At 37.7% G+C, this 20,348-nt stretch overlaps 2 protein-coding genes across 5 annotated transcripts in view; one reads left to right on the plus strand and one right to left on the minus strand.

Annotated features, from left to right (window-relative positions):
• LOC124263693 (multiple epidermal growth factor-like domains protein 11) overlaps positions 1-7,053 on the minus strand; it is a 134,312-nt gene extending 127,259 nt beyond the window's left edge. Inside the window, exon 1 of the mRNA XM_046698355.1 lies at positions 6,949-7,053. Coding sequence (XP_046554311.1) covers positions 6,949-7,003 — 55 coding nt within the window. The 5' untranslated portion in view covers positions 7,004-7,053. The remainder of the gene's footprint in view (positions 1-6,948) is intronic.
• Positions 1-20,348, plus strand: part of LOC124263694 (receptor-type tyrosine-protein phosphatase alpha-like) — a 310,238-nt gene that overhangs the window by 233,997 nt on the left and 55,893 nt on the right. The gene's annotated exons all lie outside the window — the stretch shown is intronic.

Consider the following 20,348-nt stretch of genomic DNA (forward strand, 5'->3'; position numbering starts at 1 on the left):
TAAGCTCAGTTTTGAATTCATGTTCACAATCATTTTGAGAATAATATTGTTAACATTTTAATGTTACATAATGCAGACAATTATGAACGGGATAAAGAGAAGTTGAGCTTGGCAGAGGAGATAAGTGATCTTCAAAGTCTCTGAGGCATTCCAAAGGGAGGAAGGGGTAGGTTATGTGATCCAGAGATCGCTACCTTCAAGTTAGTAGGTTTAAATTGTGAATACTATTTTTCCAACTTTGTTAAATATATTTCTACCTTATATAGGGATGTCACGATACATAAGTTTCATGAATCGATACGTATCACGATACTAATGACATGATTCTATATGTATCATGATACCTATTTCCACTGCATTATTGCGTAAATGTAGTTACATTTTGAACATTGATATTTCAAATTTTATAATTTTTCCATGCAAAGATTTTCCATTTTTTATTCTCAGATATTAAAATGTTCTAATTTCCCATCTTTGTGCATGAAAAATAATCATAACTCTCATAACATCAAAACACATGATACAATTGCAAAATGTAAACGATACATATTAAAACATATTTAAACCGATACTTTCAAAACTAAATATTGATACAGTTTGGATTGTATCGATAATTGTACAGTCTCAGATAAAGTATTGATGTATCATGCACCCCTAACCGTAACAATGTTCTGGCTTACTTTCGAATTCAGCATCAGAAACCTGCAGAGGAGAAATGTGATCTTCAAATTGCAGAATCAGAGGAGGAGTCTCCGAGGCATTCCAAAGGGAGGAAGGGCTAGGTTATGTGATCCAGAGATCAATACCTTCACGTTAGTAAGTTTAAATTGTGAATGCTATTTTTCCAACTTTGTTAATTATATTTCTACCTTAAATAGGGATGTCACGATACAAAAGTTTCATGAATCGATACGTATCACGATACTCATGACATGATTCTATATGTATCATGATACCTATTTCCACTGCATTATTGCGTAAATGTAGTTACATTTTGAACATTGATATTTCAAATTTTATAATTTTTCCATGCAAAGATTTTCCATTTTTTATTCTCAGATATTAAAATGTTCTAATTTCCCATCTTTGTGCATGAAAAATAATCATAACTCTCATAACATCAAAACACATGATACAATTGCAAAATGTAAACGATACATATTGAAACATATTTAAACCGATACTTTCAAAACTAAATATTGATACAGTTTGGATTGTATCGATAATTGTACAGTCTCAGATAAAGTATTGATTTATCATGGCACCCCTAACCGTAACAGTGTTCTGGCTTACTTTAGAATTCAGCATCAGAACCCTGCAGAGGAGAAATGTGATCTTCAAATTACAGAATCAGAGGAGGAGTCTCTGAGGCATTCCAAAGGGAGGAAGGGCTAGGTTATGTGATCCAGAGATCAATACCTTCACGTTAGTAAGTTTAAATTGTGAATACTATTTTTCCAACTTTGTTAAATATATTTCTACCTTATATAGGGATGTCACGATACATAAGTTTCATGAATCGATACGTATCACGATACTAATGACATGATTCTATATGTATCATGATCCCTATTTTCACTGCATCATTGCGTAAATGTAGTTACATTTTGAACATTGATATTTCAAATTTTATAATTTTTCCATGCAAAGATTTTCCATTTTCTATTCTCAGAGATTAAAATGTTCTAATTTCCCATCTTTGTGCATGAAAAATAATCATAATTCTCATAACATCAAAACACATGATACAATTGCAAAATGTAAACGATACATATTAAAACATATTTAAACCGATACTTTCAAAACTAAATATAGAGACAGTTTTTAATGTATCGATAATTTTATCGTCTTAGAAATAGTATCGATGTATCATGGCACCCCTAACCATAACAATGTTCTGGCTTACTTTAGAATTCAGCACCACAAACTTGCAATACCCCATGAAGTAATGCCTCATGAATCTTTGCAAATTGTTTAAGCCTTCTCAATATTAGAACAGTTATCTTGAATGGCAGTGTGTGCATCAGTGCTGTGTGCAGCAAGACATGTTTTAGGTATTATCTCAATACATGATCATTTACTATTGATAAATGTAACAAGAATTTCAAAATGGCCAATAAGAGATTAATTGATAGACATGGAATAGCCTTATATACAGATAGTCTGTCTTTGATGACATATATGAAAAATTAAAAGAGAAACTATTTTCTCTCATAACAAGCAGTTCCATATTGTGGTTGTGATCATGTAAAACTTTACAGAAAATGTAGAATTTTTTAAAACTGGCAGAATTTGCTCTTTTCATATATCAATAGGGTAATTTTCAAAATTTTTAAGCTTTTCTATTGACTTTTGCACTTTATTGATGTCCAAACATTTGCAATTCAACAAATTAATCCCTGCAATAATCATGTCTTTTATAGAGATATCATTTTCACTTTTAGGTTATTATCTACTCATATCTTACCAGTTTCATAGAGAGCTGATGCGTGTCGTGTTTCGTAGTGCACACAATTCCAACCAGACCCATGAAGAGAAAATATTGGCTTCTCTCAATACAGAGTATACAAATTAAAATCAATTAAATTTGTTTTACATAATTGTATCAGGTGTTAAAATGGGTTGTTATCAAATGATCACGTAATTGTTTACAAATTTGCATTAATGTTTTGGTGTTCTTCATACACAGTAAATTCAGCAAATGAGAACTTAAGACGCCTCTATTCCATGTCAGAAAGATACATTTTCTTCCTTTACTTTTTCAGGATTCAGATGTAGTATCTGTGAGAAGGTACTAAAATGTAAAGGTGGAACTACTGTTCATCAGCAGATGCACTGGAAGTCAAAAGGTACCAACAGTTTTTAGTAGTTTCTTTCTAGATATCAAGATAAGTGAACACCCATAACATATCATATCATGATACAACGTCAAGAATGTGTTTAGCTCGACCACTTTGTCATATTACTGGCAGGTCATTAATAAAACAATCAAGCTTTCGCTACTAAATTCCATTGTATACACCTAGGATGTGTTGTCTAAAGGTCTGTGTTTAGATGAATAGGATGTATTGTGTTCACCACCGGGCACATCCTATCTGCTATAATCACAGCCCATTGGGCAACACATCCTATCTGCTATAATCACAGCCCATGTGGGCAACACATCCTATCTGCCAAAATCACAGCCCATTGGGCAACACATCCTATCTGTTATAATCACAGCCCATTGGGCAACACATCCTATCTGCTATAATCACAGCCCATTGGGCAACACATCCTATCTACTATAATCACAGCCCATTGGGCAACACATCCTATCTGCTATAATCACAGCCCATTGCCCAACACATCCAATCTGTTATTTTTACAGACCACTGGGCAACACATCATATATATTAACTGCAGACCTTATCTTATAACACATCTTATAATCATTAGACCTTTGAGCAATGCATCATATGTATCCGCAACTAGGTGTTTGCACGTATTCATGTGGCCACCACCTGGTCATATACCACCGGATTCGTGGGTCCTTTTAAGTGCACAGGGTTGTGTACTGTACACTGGGGGTTGTGACAACACTGAAAAAATCTGCACACACACTTGACTCCAAGGTCACAGGTGGGCTGGATCCCGACACCTCAACCTCGCTGGATCACTAGCCTTGCGCCTTAGCCAGCTTTTCTAAGGCGAGACATATCGTACGGTCACTTTGAGACAACAGCGTCAATGTGTTGCATTGGCCTGCCTTCCAGACATTTCAGCCACAGAACACCTCTGGGTGTTATGGGTTGTCTTGCTCGACTACATCCCCCAGGACATCCAACACGCATGGCGACACATCATCATCATCATCATCATCTGACGTCATCAGGGAGGGTCTTTGCAGTTGGTGGTCATATACGTTGTTAATGTGACGTGCCAATGCGCATGAGCGAGTTTAAACGTGTATTCCCATTGTCCTTTACATATAAAAATATTTTGTGCTCAATTCGGGAAACTGTTCTGTGAATGTCGGTTGCAATAATGACTGTCAATTTAAATGATGTTTTCGTTGAGATCTTTTCGCTAGATTTTACTTCATACATCTATTTTTGTAGTTATTTCAAACTACGGTAAAGTTTCGTTTGACCTCAATCTTATATGTTTGACGAATTTTGTCTTCCGATCACAGTCTTGTTACTATGGTTTAATTTAACATTTTATTAATGTGATATTCGGAAATGCATAACAACTCTACGACTGCGTCAGTTTATGGGTTTCTACGCTAAGCACTTGTTCCAACAATATCACGGCGGGAACTCCAGAAATAGGCATCAGATATTATACCTATGGGTACGCCTGGCGACATATTGGATTGCATGACGACGTCCCAATTAAAGACACATGGGAAGATCGCGTGACATATTTTCCCACCGAACTCTAATGCTTCTAGAAGTATATTCAACAAAATCCTACGCTCGGTGTTTCGTCTGTAGGCAACAGCCTAGCGTAACGCTTGTCTACAAGGAACTGAATATACATGTCAGTTTACGCGCGGTAAAGGCTCATCTTTATCTTTGACAGCCTACATTTCCATAATTTAATGCGAACATGTTCATGATGGTATATTTTGTTTGTTGTATATATCTGTCCACCCAGCGTACAATGTCACCTTACACCAAACACCCAAGTCCTGATATCTTTTTATCAAAAGTAATTGTTGTTTTAAGTGATGCATCTAATAGCACATATGTATAGACTGGAAGCAAAAAATATGCATTGCGACCAATAAGGTTTGCCTAATAAGATTAATTATACCTAAGTATTGAAAAGAAATAGAAACAAATTATGTAGTCATTTAAGAATTGAATGTCAGTTTGTGTGTTTGCACTGAAAAATGAACGATGTCAAAGCGGTGTTCAAACTCATGTGAACGAGCGAGTTTACGAGCGAGTTCACGCCAGAGTTTGAACAACGCTTTGACATCGTTCATTTTTCAGTGCAAACACACAAATTGACATTCAATTCTTATAATTTCGCACTTTGAAGTTTACACATACGTTTTCCACCCCCTTGTAGATGATCATTGTTTAGTGTGTTTTAATACCTGTAAAATGTTGTAATGCCATTCGGTTCAAGAACGTACGTATTGCAGCGATGTTTGAATACACAGCGATTTTTTTTTACACATGTATCCCAACACTTGAAGAAATAGTATTCGATCTTTAAAATATAACAACAAATTCGTTATGAGGTTTAAAAGTGCTTCAATAAGTATAATCAATAACAGTATCAAACAGAAACAAATATCAGAAGCAATAACAATACCATTTTAACAAACTGGCATTGTACCTTTTCACTTGTAAATACCTTGTTTGACCGCGTAATAATACACTGACCGACTTTGAAGTTGTGCGGCGTGGCGAATAGGAAACAGATCTTGTTGTATTCTATTTATTTGTGATTGTTTATTGTGAAATTTATTGAGCAGTTGTTAGACAGACCTCGGGGCAGAAAACCGCCGGATGAACCCGCAAACTGCGAGACATTAAACTCTCGTGAAAAAGGAACAATGTTCGGCAACCCGTTTGGTAGTGACATTGCCAAACTTGGGGTGACTTGAAACAGGTTCGTTCGCGAAATTGGTATCACCAATTATTGGGGGTCCTTGAAACCGAAGCGAAAAACGTTCACACAAGTATGAACGATTAGAGGGGTTCAAGAGTAATGAACCTTGAAATTTAGATCACATGACCGCTCTCTTAACCAACCAACGTTCGGGAATCTGTGTAAACTTGAAAGCACGAAATTATAAAATTATGAATATGACTAACTATACCTGATTATTGAAAAGAAACGAAAACGTATGTAATAACAAATTCATCAAATCTTACAGTACACAAATCTACATCGTTGAAACTTGTATTTCCTGCAATGACCCTTGAAATTAGCAACTGGGGATCCTCTCGACTCCTATTGTAGTGAGTGAGTGATACGTCTCTGTTAGCAATATTTCAGCAATAACACAGCCGCAGGTAAAACTGATATGTCACTTGCACTTTGAAAGGAAAGGCAGACAAACAAGTTTTACCAGTTTGAACACTAACGTAACTGGGAAACAGTGACATGCGCATAGTTCTTCTTTCAACAGCAGTGTGGAAATCAATAACAGTCAGTTTCTACAACAAACCTCAGTGAAGAGTTCTGTAAAGTGATAACAAAACATTCAACTCGACCTATTTCACACAGAGGTATTCACGTGTGACGGTATTGTGAACACCCCTATGGGTATATACCACGGCTGTGACACAATAACGACTAGCCAGTGAAAGCCAAGCAGGAAGTAATGTCGGGTAGCGAGGCGCGGCGAGCCAGTGTCGCCAAACACCGACGTGTGTACATGGAATAAATAGTTTTGAGTTTAACTGTGGACGATAGCTGCTTAACGTATGAGTATCTCGTCTACAGCTTAGTCAACAACGCCTGCGTTAGTGACACCCCGACCCTGACAATATAAACCGCCATGCAGCATGTAAGCCCAGTTGGACGAGATACCACCTTTTAATACTTCATTGGTATAATTTTGTATTCAGTTCTAAACATAATCTACTCAAGTTACATTTCTTGATTTACGAGTCACTGATTCGAGCAGAGAAGGGTGTAAAATATGACATAATTATAATTTGACAATGTAGGATATACCTTGTTCTTATTGTCTATCGTTTGTCAAATTTAATTTGTGAAATTGGGTTTAACGTCGTGCAGGAGAATATTTCGCTCATATGACGACGTGCATGCGCGTATATGTGTATGTGCGCCTGCTTTTACTAGCCCAGACTGAAGCTGGTTTATAGTGCTAGCCCACCCAGACAGGGGCCAACAAGTACCATATTTTAACGTGTTGTCTCAATAAACAATTAAAGATAAAATTATACCGAGGCCCATGGAAGTTAAAACTGTACTTACCTGCTGCAAGACAGAGACTGGCCACCCACAACACAACACAGGCCCACAGCGCCATTGTGACACACTGCCGCCCAGACCAGGAAGAAAATAACGTTCCTATGTATATCTGTTTATTGTGAAGTACATTTTATTTGACAAATAAAGGATCTGTGTGACACAATGGCGGTGTGGACCAGTGTTGTGTTGTGGGTAACAAGTCTCAGTCTCGCAGCAGGTAAGTACATTTTTAACTTTCATGGGTATAAGTTGTTTTATCTTAAAATATGCATTGAGACAATGAACGAAATACCAGATACCACTCCCACTGTGGACCTGATACCTGACAATCACACTGTAGTGTATCCAAGGTCCCTAGAATTGTGATCTACCTTCAGTTGTGGGCAATATATAGCCTGTATTTATATTGTATTGTCATCTATAGGTAAAATGTTTTAGCGTTAATTACTAGTTATAAATTGAAATCTGTGATCAAGTAGTTGTTTTACAGTCATTCGCTGACAGGTTTTTATAATTTACCTTTATTTATTGTAACATTATAACTTGTTTTTAATCACGCTATGGCTGCAATATTGCCGATGTGACTTGAAATCTTAACTCACTCACTCACTCACCCATTGTAGCATATAAAGCGCTTAAATGCTGAATGACAGTTCATCTATATTGTCAGTGTCGTCAGTATCGCAACGCAGTTCACTCCAGGGACAACTGTACACGTGTACAATGTGTGATGCCTATTCCTGGTGTCCCCCGCAGTGATATTGCTGGAATATTCATCGAAGCGGGGTAAAACCATAGTCCCTTACGCACCAGTCACCAAATTCATTCATTCTGACTGACTGAGTTTAGTTGTACGCCGCTTTTAGCAATATTCCAGCAATATCACAGCGGGGGACACCAGAAATGGGCTTAACACTTTGTGCCCATGTGGGGAATCGAACCAGGGTCTTCGGCGTGACGAACCAACGCTTTAACCACTAGGCTACCCCACCGCCCCTCATTCATTCTATGTACACACGTCGACGTGTGGAGATACTGCCTCACCGCGCCTCACTACCCGACATTACTTCCTGTTAGACCCTCGCTGGCGAGACAGCAGGGATATTGTTGTGCTGATATCGGCCGTGGTTAACACGAGAGGCATATTTCATAATACCGGCGCACGTAAATGCGTATGCATGTATGAGTGAGTTAATATTTAGCGCCACATCGGCAATGTTTCAGCCATATCGTGACGAGAACAATTCAGTTTATAGCAACATTAAAATCAATAAATCTAGAACGTAAAAAATGTCATCGAAGAACAGTAAAAATATTAGAGTATCACAGATATTAATTTAAAACTAGTACGATATCGTAAAATTAAATCACTATAAACAGTACAAAATCAAAACGGGTTATAGATCACTAACAACTAAAGGTAGATCCCCATACTAGGGTCCATGAGGACTTACAGTACTTTTGCTACCTGCATGGACCCTAGATGGATTTATATCATTCCGTCAGCCGCTGGCGATTGTGCTGCGTTTTAGCCATTATTAAAAGTAACAAATATTCTACGATTAAAAGTTTGGTAGAGCTAGATTAACCTTAAAGTTTGGGGACTTACGTACCCTCTCAGGAGGACAATAATTTTACAACACTTTAACCCTCTTTGAGGGTGTATGCATGAAACGAGGCCGAGTTCAAGGTCGAAGTTTTGGTTGTCAGTAAACAGAACTAGTTACGGGGGTTATCTGTATGATTGCCTGTTGGTGATTTTGTTTGAACATACTTCACATAGCATTAGTGTTCGTTGCGAAAATAAATCACACGTCTTCCCATGTGTACATGAAACTGACACATTGGGACGTCGTCATGCACTGATAAGCCCCTTGAGGACCCACGACAGGCAGCATTAATGCACAACACAAGTGGCGTACCTGAGGTATGGCAAGTATGGCACGTGCTCTGGGGGGCAATTGAAAGGGGTGGGTGGGGTGGGTGGGGTTTTGCCACTCAGCACTTCCTAAGGGTCAGATAAGCTATCCCCGGAGACATAAAAACATAATCTTTTTCCTAAGTATGATCTATTTTTGATCATCTTGGACGAGAAGCACAATGCTGGCTGGATTGTTTAAACCATTTATATTAATTATTACGTAAACATACAGTGCTTGCCACACTTTCCGTAGACACAACCCTGCGAAATAGACAGTGAATAAGTGAGTGAGGATCTATAGTCACAACAGCGAGATACTGTTCAGTGTTGTTCTTTCATTCAGTGCGAAGATATTATATACTGTCATTCATGTGTGTAAAGGCTTTTGTAGCTTCTGTCAAACAACAAACAAACAAAAATGTAAACTTTCGGCTGCCATAGCGGAGTCGCATTTTCTACAACAAACAACCAGAACAAGTTGAGTATTGAGGATGTGGAGAGGGCTCACGACCATTCCTGGCTTACGTTCAATCAGTTCCAGGACTGTACGGAACCAACCAAAGGACCGCAACATCCGCAACTATATTTTCTCGTATAATCAAATACAGTTCATGATCTGTTTTATTGAACCTCTTTTTAGTTAATATTGACGATTAAAACATACATATCTCAGCATAAAATTATTAAATTTTCATTGAAACACGTGAAAGATTAGTTTAATGAATATCAATAAACTGATAACTTGACAATGATTTCAGTATGTTTTGAAAATGCAGGAAAGCCTGAATGAAACTAAAGGCCCAACATGCTGTCAAGCATTTAAATTGCCCTTGGTACATCAGCGTATACAAGTGTAACATCATGTGTTCGCTATGGTGATACTTTGAGGCACTTTTCCCCCGTTTAACTTATGCAAGGGATGTGTTTTATGTCTTTTAGACATCCAGCTCTTCCCTGATTCAGTTCAAATTTCCATGCTACCTTTTCCAGATTTCAATGATACGAGGGACATTCGCCGTTTCGATAGGGTACGTGTGATTAAATGCCACGTGACCGGAAACCATTCTTCAATATCATACAGTTAGTTTTGTTATGCATATAATATCATAAGTATTTTAGTCTCAAAACGTTTGATAGCCCCTAGTATATGATAAAACTGGTTCACTGATGTAGCTTCACATATCTTCGGAATATTCAGATGAATGGAAGCTTGGTTTATATCATTCGTGATATATAGATATTGTTGTATTGTCTTAGAGATGGTCGAGTTATTAAGAAAAAACTCCGATTAGCTGATCGCAGATGATTGATCTGATCATTCAGTGTCCCGGTGTGGCAGATTAAATCACGCCACGTAATTTTCACACTTGAGTGAATACCACCCTTAAATATCTTACATATAATACTTACCTTTCCTTAATGTTCACTTTGTTTCCGAACAACAGAGAGAGTTTTGCGTTACCTTTACTTTAAAGAGAATGTGTTAATATTACACAATGCATAGTTACTTATACAGATGAAATTACCATTGTGGTGCAAGGGAAAGACAATGTTCAAAATTCAGTCTAAAGTCAATAAGTGTTGCCCCTGATTTCCATTTACTGATGAAATATTAACATGTAAATTCAGAGTAACACAACTGAATTAAGAACTTTCAAGGATGAACATTAATTGTAAATAGTGACAAACGTGTCTGCAAGATGTAGACATTAATGAACTAGATTACTGCTTCACGAACATAGCTAAGTATTCAGAACTAGACCGTTTACTGCTAACTGAATTCGTTTACTATTAAGTTAAAATGAATTTACTTCATCAAAAACATCAAGCAGACATATGATAGGCTTTCGTACTCAAATCAGAGTTGCTTACCTTTGTCCATTACAAAGCTTAAGCTGAGAAAATACGAGTAATTACTTAGATTAGAACATCTTCCGGCTTTTGCTTAAGTAAAGTCTAGTTTAAAACTGTCACATTTCCACTGTGAACATCCTGAAAATTGAGTAAATGCGGCTATCATAGTGTATGCAAGATGATTCCGCCACTTGTTGCCTACGACTCTAAACCTCTCGGTATATCAAATATATGCTTTGAATCGCTTTGTTGCAGATGAGTATACTGAACTGTTCTGCCGTAACGTATTGAACTAGTTGAATCAAATAACTTTTGTGAATCTATACTGTATTGTAACTAACAAGTTAGGTCCCCACGGTCCCTAGTGTAGCCTGTTTTTATAATATTATTGTATTGTCTTCTGTAGTTAAGCTGTTTTAGAGTTCCATATCTGTGGTATTCTATTTGTTTTTTACTGGCCTTCGTTGACAAGTTTCTAAAACATTTACCTTTATGTATTCTAGAATTATTACTTGTTTTAGTAACGATATGGCTAAAATCAGTCAGAACTGGTTAACATCTACTTCAGAACAGACTGTAAGTATTTTGCACATGTGTTGATGCATGCATGATATGCTGCTCGGAAACAGGGCCACGCAAACCAACCAAACAGCCTTTGCAACCAAAGTTAGTTCATGTGGTGAAAATATTCTCACCTCGCTTTATGTGGCCCTACACTTGTTTACATGAAGACGATCGACAGAGAGACTGGGCCTCGTCTTTGAGTGGGCTCACGTAAATGACCTTTACGTCCCAGTTGTATCAAACTGTCATGGATTCATGAAAAAAAATCTTATTACGCATTAATTTTTTCTTCGGTAAATGGTGGGATGACAAAGCGTAACGTTTCCACTAATCTGTCATTTAGGTAGAGTATTCCTCTATAAAGTTTCCTCAATTCCGCTCTTGTAACAAACACTTTATTCTTCCAGTCATCTGAAAAGTGTCATGACCTACGTCTTAAGTTCAGTCTCGTGTTTTGTGTATAATACAAAACGTGGTGTTTGTTACCTCTGAAGGCATAAACTCAAAAGACACGTTTCCTTCAATGACAGATTATCGTTTCGGGTCATCGCGATATTGACCTGAAATGACTGACTGACTGAGTTTGGTTTTACGCCGTTTGTAGCAATATTCCAGCAATATCACGGCGGGGGACACCAGAAATGGGCTTCACTCATTGTACCCATGTGGGGATTCGAACCCGGGTCTTCGGCGTGACGAGCCAACGCTTTAACCACTAGACTACCCCACCGCCCCGACCTGAAATGTATTTGATATATCAAAAAACACAATGTCATTCATTTCACATCCAAACGTTTGGCGAGTGATGACAAATTACAATTGAGATACGTGTCCAATTTGAATTTATTGCTCGGAAAACGACGATGTCCAGGTCATGAAAGCTGAGCTGATCCTACAGCTCTCTCGTGAATTTGACATTGTCGTATTCACTGTAGCTAAGGTGATGCTGGTCATGAGTTACCATCATCCCAACATAGCGACAGGTAAGATCGCATGGCGATTATTTCCCTCGAGGTAGCAGTCTTACACGTGCATACAATCAAATTTATTTAGCACACTGATAAACTTTAATGGTGAGAATACAATGAATGCACTGAATTTGCTGTTTAATGTATATGTGTTGAGGAATAAGCATTTTTCAAATCGCGTGAGGATGTTGACAACTCAAAGTGAGCTTGACGCAAGATGTTGTTAACGCAGGGTGAGGGATGTTAGTAACTACGAAGAATATTGCGTTAGTTTTGTTAGTGTTATTATAAAAACAATATTAAATACAACATGTTTACTAAGTGTAACGGTCCCCGGGAATAAAAAACATTGTGTGATACTCGATTCTGATTGGCTGAGAGCTCATGAAAATCGTACTTAAATGGCAATGTAAGTGACCGATTGACCGCGTATGAGTACAATGAACTCGTTGACCCTTTTGTTTGTAAACAAACATGTCGGACATCGGTGATTTCTACCTCGGCAACATCTTTGAAGTTTTTGAAATAAAAAGCGAATGGGTTGAAGTAGAATTCTTTTTAGCCTAATTCCATTGAATCAGGAAAATTCGTCAGCAGCACAAAAGCGGCAGTATTCCGCCATACTTCAAAAAGGGTCTGGATCCAGCAGGCATGAAGGCGACCGCTTCCATCCCGCCCGGAATGCCTAGTCCTTCCACATCCACTGCCCATGTTTCCCACGTAAAAGCTGGCATGTCAGATCTTTTCCAAATTCGGAGTGAGTGAGTGAGTGAGTGAGTTAAAATATTACATCGCGTCGTCAATATTACAGCCATATAGCCATGTAAACAGGGTAATCATATTAAAATATCTGTCGACAAAGGACAGTTGGGTATATCAAAAATAAAACCAACTTGACTGTAATTAAAATAAGAAGACAATAGATTCAATAGATTCATTGTTACCATTTAAAACAAGGCTATAAACCCGTAACAACCAAAATTTGACCACCTTACTGGGGATCAAGGGGACTTACAATGCTTTTGCTTCCTACATGATTTCCCAGCAGGATTTACGCCATCCCTTTGGCTATCAGTGGCTGTCGGGTATGCTAGCCAATATCGAAAATACTCACGCCAATCAAAATTCTAAAACACTAGACAATTTTATGTACTTCGATCAACAATTATTGCAATATCATGATTACTCCCTTATGAGTATTTTGTAATGCAAGAAATGCTCCCGTCATCCGGGTCGTTATACCATCATGGCTGACTAAAGTGGACAAGCGTGGATCGCGTAGTTGTGCTGTGTTTAGGTTTGGGTAACTTAGCGTGATATTTGTGTGTGAAACAACAATGGACTTATGTTTCACTGGAAGAAGGACAATTTTTTTATACTACTTTAACCCTCTTAGTGTGATCACAATCTAGGTTCTCAGTTGATCAAAATATTAATCCAACTTAAAACACATATCGATTTCAAAAATTATCTATCAGTTCAATTTCTCTTAAGAAGCCAAGAATGAGCATTGACATTACTAAAAATCCCTTGTGAGATCCAAATTCGGAAATAGTATCGTGGTATAAAGTTAGTAAAGTGAATAAAGTTAGCTGCGACTAAACTTAGCGAGTTCACGGCTTGAATTGGGGCAAGTGGATTGTCATACAGTAGGGGAGATTAATATTTCGCTTGAACAAAAATCAAATAATTGGACGTGCTCACAGTATAAACTGTGTTTTTTTTTTTATTTAAGCTACTTGTTACAAATAAAAGTATACTGGTTCCTGAAATACAGCATTAATATATGTTGTGTGGTTTTTTTTGTTCATTACACAATCTGTCCCTCAGCTGGACGATTCCAAGCGATTTCCAGGAACAAGGATCCTTCACGCCTTGTGTTCTTGGGCGCCAAAGAGTCCGGTTTTAAAACGCTTTTCAGTTGCGCTACAATGAAGATAAAGCTACTCTGTTCGGTTCGGTTTTCATAATACATTTATGCTTTATCCTCTAATTCCGTAACCCATGCTTGTCGTAAGAGTCCACTAACGAGATTGGGTGGTCAGGTTCGCTGACTTGGTTGATATATGTCATCGTATCCTAATTGCGTAGAGCGATGCTCATGCTGTTGCCCCCTGGATTGTCTGTTCCAGACTCGATTATTTACAGACCGCCGTCATATCGCTGGAATATTTTTCACTGTGTTCTAAACATCAGAACAATCAAATCTGGTTCATAAATGATATTGAACTAACATTCAATATCTACTTACAGTTACGATTATTCGTTACACCGAGTTATTTCGGTCATATGATGGATAAATGGCCCGAGCGATATATCGACGGAATGGCACAGGTGCACCACATTACAGGTTCACAGTGTACTCAGACGGGTCATCAAACCGAATTTTATCTTGACAAAATAATACAGAGGAAGAAGAGAAGAAAATTAGTTTATTACCGGGTCACATATTTTCCAGATATACAAATACATTTCATCGACAAGTTGTAGAAAATATCCGGCCTATTCAGGCTTACGAAACACGAGTGAGTGAGTAAAATACTGTGTACAGTTCACCCTTCCAACTTCAGCTTGAACATGCAATGTGCAGGTTAAGGCTTCATGCACAATTCACGCTTCCTCGTGACACCCACAAATTTCAATTTCCTGGCGTGGTAATCAGCTGCTTAGATTATTGAGGATTCAGTTCAAGCCGGTCCAAAATTAATTTTAATTCTGGGCTATCAGGTCATTAGCCGCACTTCACGATACCCCGCATGGTGATTATTTACATTTACAATGCAGCATCATATAAAGACAGTATTCCCTGCAGCTCATCCGCGGAATATCCAAAGAACAACAAGGATTATTCGTTGTGACAAAACTCACAAAGCTGAAGAAATGAAGGAAACATTACTAATAATTATAAGAAACAAACCCGAATCCAAGAACAGTGTACAAATGATATAGTTATGTGCCATATTAAACCTAAGTGTGAAAAAAGATGGTTTTGCATTTAAAAGTTTTGGATAGTAATAAACCTTTTATGTAAGCATTCTTACATTAGTCAGTGAGTGAGTTTAGTTTTATGACTCATTTAGCAACATTTATGCCTTATTCCAGCAATATAATCAGAAATTGGCTTCACACATTGTACCCACGTGGGGAGTCGAATCCGGGTCTTCGGCGTGACGAGCGAACGCTTCAACCAATAGGCTATCCCACTGCCCCATTTTTGACATGAAAAGAAATATTTTACATTTAGTGATGAAACAGTAATCCCATGCGCCGAGTTAGTACTATAGCCGTGGCCCTAATCAGCCCCCACAGTATCCCCCAAACGGATCCTTCTTTCAGTGTCGGACATGAAACTAATTTGATAAACACTTCAGATAATAATATGTCGGCTGGAATATGAAGTAAGAGTTTCTAGGACTCGGTTAATATCTGTGGAAATTTCGTTATGTTCTCAGAACTGTCTTGCATGTAATTTCAAAACATACAAACAACTTCCATCCAATAGACCGATCCAGTCCCGGCCGATAAGGCCCGCCCACTTCGTTTTTTGACGTTAGGGGGGACAGCCACTGACAAATCACAATGGCGTCACCGCCGGCGAAACGTACGTGATTGCGAACGTTGTTGATGAATTCTGCTTGTGATACTTTGGTATCCGTCGTTTGTGAATGTTATTTGAAGAGGCAAGTATACGTATGTGATTTTTAATATATTTTAGCGGGCAGATTGCAACTGACGAGTGAAAATGAGTTACATGCCCGATGGAAAATCGTCTCGACTAGCTGCTGAGACTGTAGGAAGCGTAATTTCTTTCAAATCAATTAATCTATCTGGCAATTCACCTCCGTCACAGATATATGCAGGGGAAAGTTACTGAATTTTGTTGTTTGGGTTTATAATTTTACCAAAACCGTGAACACAACCACATGTTCATGTTGCAGATCGTTTCGGTATCTATAAATAGATTATCAACACTGCGCGTGGCGCCTTTACTTATCCGTTGGCGTTGTTCAAATTTAGTTCAATACTCTGAAAACATGGGTTTCTATCTTTTAATGAATTAAGAGAATGGTAAATAAAATCACATAATATTCCCCGTCTACTACTTCATGCACCTTATTTGTCTGTATATAATTAATGTAAACAAATCAATCACAGCATAACCTATTTAATCTTATTTGGAAATCTGGAAAAGGTAGTTGGGCTTGTAAACAGTATGTTTCCATGGACGTATCTGGACATACCCAGAAGCAATTCTCAGTAAAGTTCCTCTCTTCAAAATCTGTACACAATGTGAAAATGAGACTGAATATATGGAAATCATTTGTTTAATCATCATTTCCATTTTAATTTTCTATATGAACTTTGTTGTGGAATCCTAATTTACATACACACTTCCACAATACTGGACTTCATGAACTGCCAGCGTTTATGTACAGGTATGTCACAGCACCAGAACACAAGGAAGATCCAACATACAGTCTGCACTTGTACACTGACCCATCTTCCAGAAATAGGAAACATGTGATGCCAAATCTTGGAACAGAGGATCCACAGTTTTCCGAACAATTAACTAGCATTGAAATAGAATGATACACAAAATACAAATGTAGATCTATTGTCTTTTCATCAGAGATGTTTAACTGCTAACTACTAGTGTAAATAAGGTGCAAAGAATATATCCTATGTTCAAAGCTTTTTGTCAATACAATTACATATTGATATTATTGCTTCTTAAACAATGATAATCTTTGTTTTATTAGATCTGAGACGATATCCCTAGAGCACATAACACTGATTTTGATCTATTTCCTTTTCTGAGATACTTACTGGTGTCATATAAATTATAGTAAAGTTGATTCAAAATTTGGTAAAAGTCATAGCAAAGGTTTAGGAAAACAGACATGAAAATGTCCTGAAGCGTTCACCTCCTACAAACCAGTGTGCAATTTAATATGAAGCTCATTTTCCAAATAACCATCAACAAACCTTGAACAATTTGTCCAAATCCATTTTCTTAGTAAACACTAGCTTTGGCTCAGTCTTCAAATATTAGTAACCTCCTATAAAACTGATGATTTATCAGAAGAATTACATCAAATATGGGTTAAATATATGTTTAATAGTTATTCCGTTACATGAAAAAGTCAACTGAGATTTTGTAAGTTATTCTGTTCCAGGACTGGATAATGCCTGACCAGGGTTTGACCAAAACGCATTCTTTGCTCTTTCAAATTCTCTGGATGTTGAAATAACTTTAATGAGTTATGATACTAGCAATCACTTTCAGAATTATCTTATTAGTAAATGTAGTATTTTAAAAAAACATCTAAAAGCAGGAGCCAAGAAACTAAGTCATAACCAAGTGATTGTCCTGCCATGATATATATGGTGTTTGTTTGCCTAGTTCTGCCTTAAAATCATAAGAATCTGACATGTCAATCAATTAAATAATTATTTATTATTGATTAGATTATTATTAATTTTATTACCCTTCCAAGTTACCTAAAAAAACAAGATTCTTAAAACATACCTTGCTATCGTTTCCAGTGAATTAATAAAAAAAACAGTTGTAATATTACTCCTAAAATGTACCAATATATGTGAATAATTTATGTGGTAACAAAACGTCAAATAATGTTCTCATAATTAAGATATACACTTTATTTCACTCCGTCCAATACTCCAGAAAGTCACTATTCTTCTCACATAGTTTTCATATTCGATCAACATGGAGGAAGGTAAATCAATTCAAAGTCCCATGCATCTCTTTATAAAAAATCTGAAATGTTTAAAGCATGGTTTTATAGGCACTCATATGAACTAATTTTGATACTTGGATATTGCATGATAGGCAACTGCTGACACTGACAATATTTCCGTTTAAATAAAAAATATTACTCCTCGAATATTTTGCTCTGTTAACAAGTTACTGTAGGCCTTCAGATTGTGCTTATGGAATTTAAAACATCCTAAAATGTGTGACAAATTGAAGAATATCTAAGAGCGAAGGGGGACAAAATCCACCGCATTGTTCTTTCATGGAACAAGTTTTGCTATTTCGGTTGACCCTATGGCGTACCAACTCAATGCCTAGTAGTGACTAAAAACGTTTAGCAAAAACTATTTTGTAGTTACAAGAATTGTCCGTGTTTATAACAATTGCAAAGTCTTAAACTGCTATTTGTTGTCATCAATTGGTAATGATTTTGCACATGTGCAAAAGTGTGGAAATTCGAGCAAATTCTCATCAGCAGGCAGACGTAGGTTTCCTGAACGATGGTGCAGACATTTAACTGATCGCGCTTCTTGATCCGCCTCCATTTTAGTTGTCTTGACCGTAATGGTTTTGTTAAAGGTACACATCAAATCGCAGCAATATGTAATACATATAGCGAGTGTAAATGACATAATTCGAAGCACATAGCTTCGGAGGCATCGTTTAACCCCAGAAATAAGTCTGACAAATCCACACAGCGCGCTCGGCCTGCTGATTGGCCAAAATTGACGCATGCGCCAGTTTTGATTGACAGACTGGATCGGTCTATTACTAGCACATGTATGTTCAAAAAATAATAAATTACTGACATGTTTACAGCAATAATCTGTTGGATTTTGTAATGGTGAAATGTATTCAAAATGTTCAACCGCAAGTAAAATGTTTTGTTCAACCGCACGGAACATATATCGGACTACGCTCTGACCAAGCCTTCACACCCGCTTCACGATCAGTTTTCCGACCTGCCCTACGATTACATCTACCTATCATACAACGATCTTACATCCCCCCTTGTCTATGATCAGACCTGCTCATCCTCGGAACCATCAGACCCTCCTTGTTTGCCCGATTCGGTGCACATATATGTGACCACGAGTAGCCAACTTTGACATGTTAAATGAGGACTCAGATCCCATCAGTGACCTGACGGCATAATATACTTTGCCAGATGTTGCTCAATTGAAGATTAGATACATTTGTTTACGTCATGGCTGTAGTTGACACGTCGTAGAAAGACGACATCAGTATATTGATTGATCATAGTCATAGTGATTTGTGTAACAGAACGTGATGCTTTTTAGACACATGACAACAAGTTAAATTGTCTTGTCGGGTGTTGTAATTGGACACGAAGCGCACAGTTAGACTTCACGTTTACATGAATGAAATACTGAAAGATACAGTTGTATATAGAATGGGGGTACGATATAAAGTCTGACAAAAGCTATTGTAATAAGCTATTGTCAGGCCCTTATCTCTTTCCGCTAGTGTGCATACCACTTTTGAATCCCCAGCCAACTTTCTGGTCAGTATGACCACGCATCGGTACTTTCCTGGTCACTCGGTTATGTTGTTTTCTTGTCAGTTATATAATGTCTATATGGTTTTATATTAAATGTCGACTTTTGAAATCCTCATCGTGTGTAACTTAACTTTTATCTCGCTATGTTTTATGTGCATCGGGTATTATATTATTAGAATTAAAAATCACTTGTTACATTATAAGATGGAGTGCAACGAACTGCTTGAACAAAAGTTGGTGTCACCGGATGATAAGATGGACGACAAGCGAGATAGACTGGTGGCGCTGGCGGTCAGCGGCAAAGCCAAACAATACTTGAACGGTGACCACAATCCCAATAAAATTCAGAAAATGCCTCCCGATGAGATCGAAACCCGGCTCGGGGCCGAGATGACCGAGATGACAAAAAACTATAGGGTCGACCATGACGCAGATCTACACCGGTTTAGCTTCGTACTTCCTTCCCATTCTCCCGGAACGTTGACTTTACCTGTGGGAAGATCTCGAGAAAGATCCGTGCATCGAAGATGCTTTGAGCGCCGTCAGCTGTGTATTTTACCACAAATACGGTATGTTTTAGCTCCGGTGACGGTGGCGATCATCACAGCAAAGCATTGCCTATTTAAAGAGGGAAAAAATAATAATAATAGTATACAAGATGGAAACTGCCCAGCAAGAAATGACTCCAACACAGGAGCAAGGGAAGGAAATACCGACACAAGTCACCAAGAAGAAGAACCCTAAAAGAGTCAACGCCGGTAAAGAAAGTTGGTTTTAGCTCTGTGGGTCGCTGCCAGC

This window comes from Haliotis rubra, unplaced genomic scaffold (assembly GCF_003918875.1).
Source record: "Haliotis rubra isolate DU_JTF1 unplaced genomic scaffold, ASM391887v1 Scf895, whole genome shotgun sequence".
Lineage (NCBI taxonomy): Eukaryota > Metazoa > Mollusca > Gastropoda > Lepetellida > Haliotidae > Haliotis > Haliotis rubra.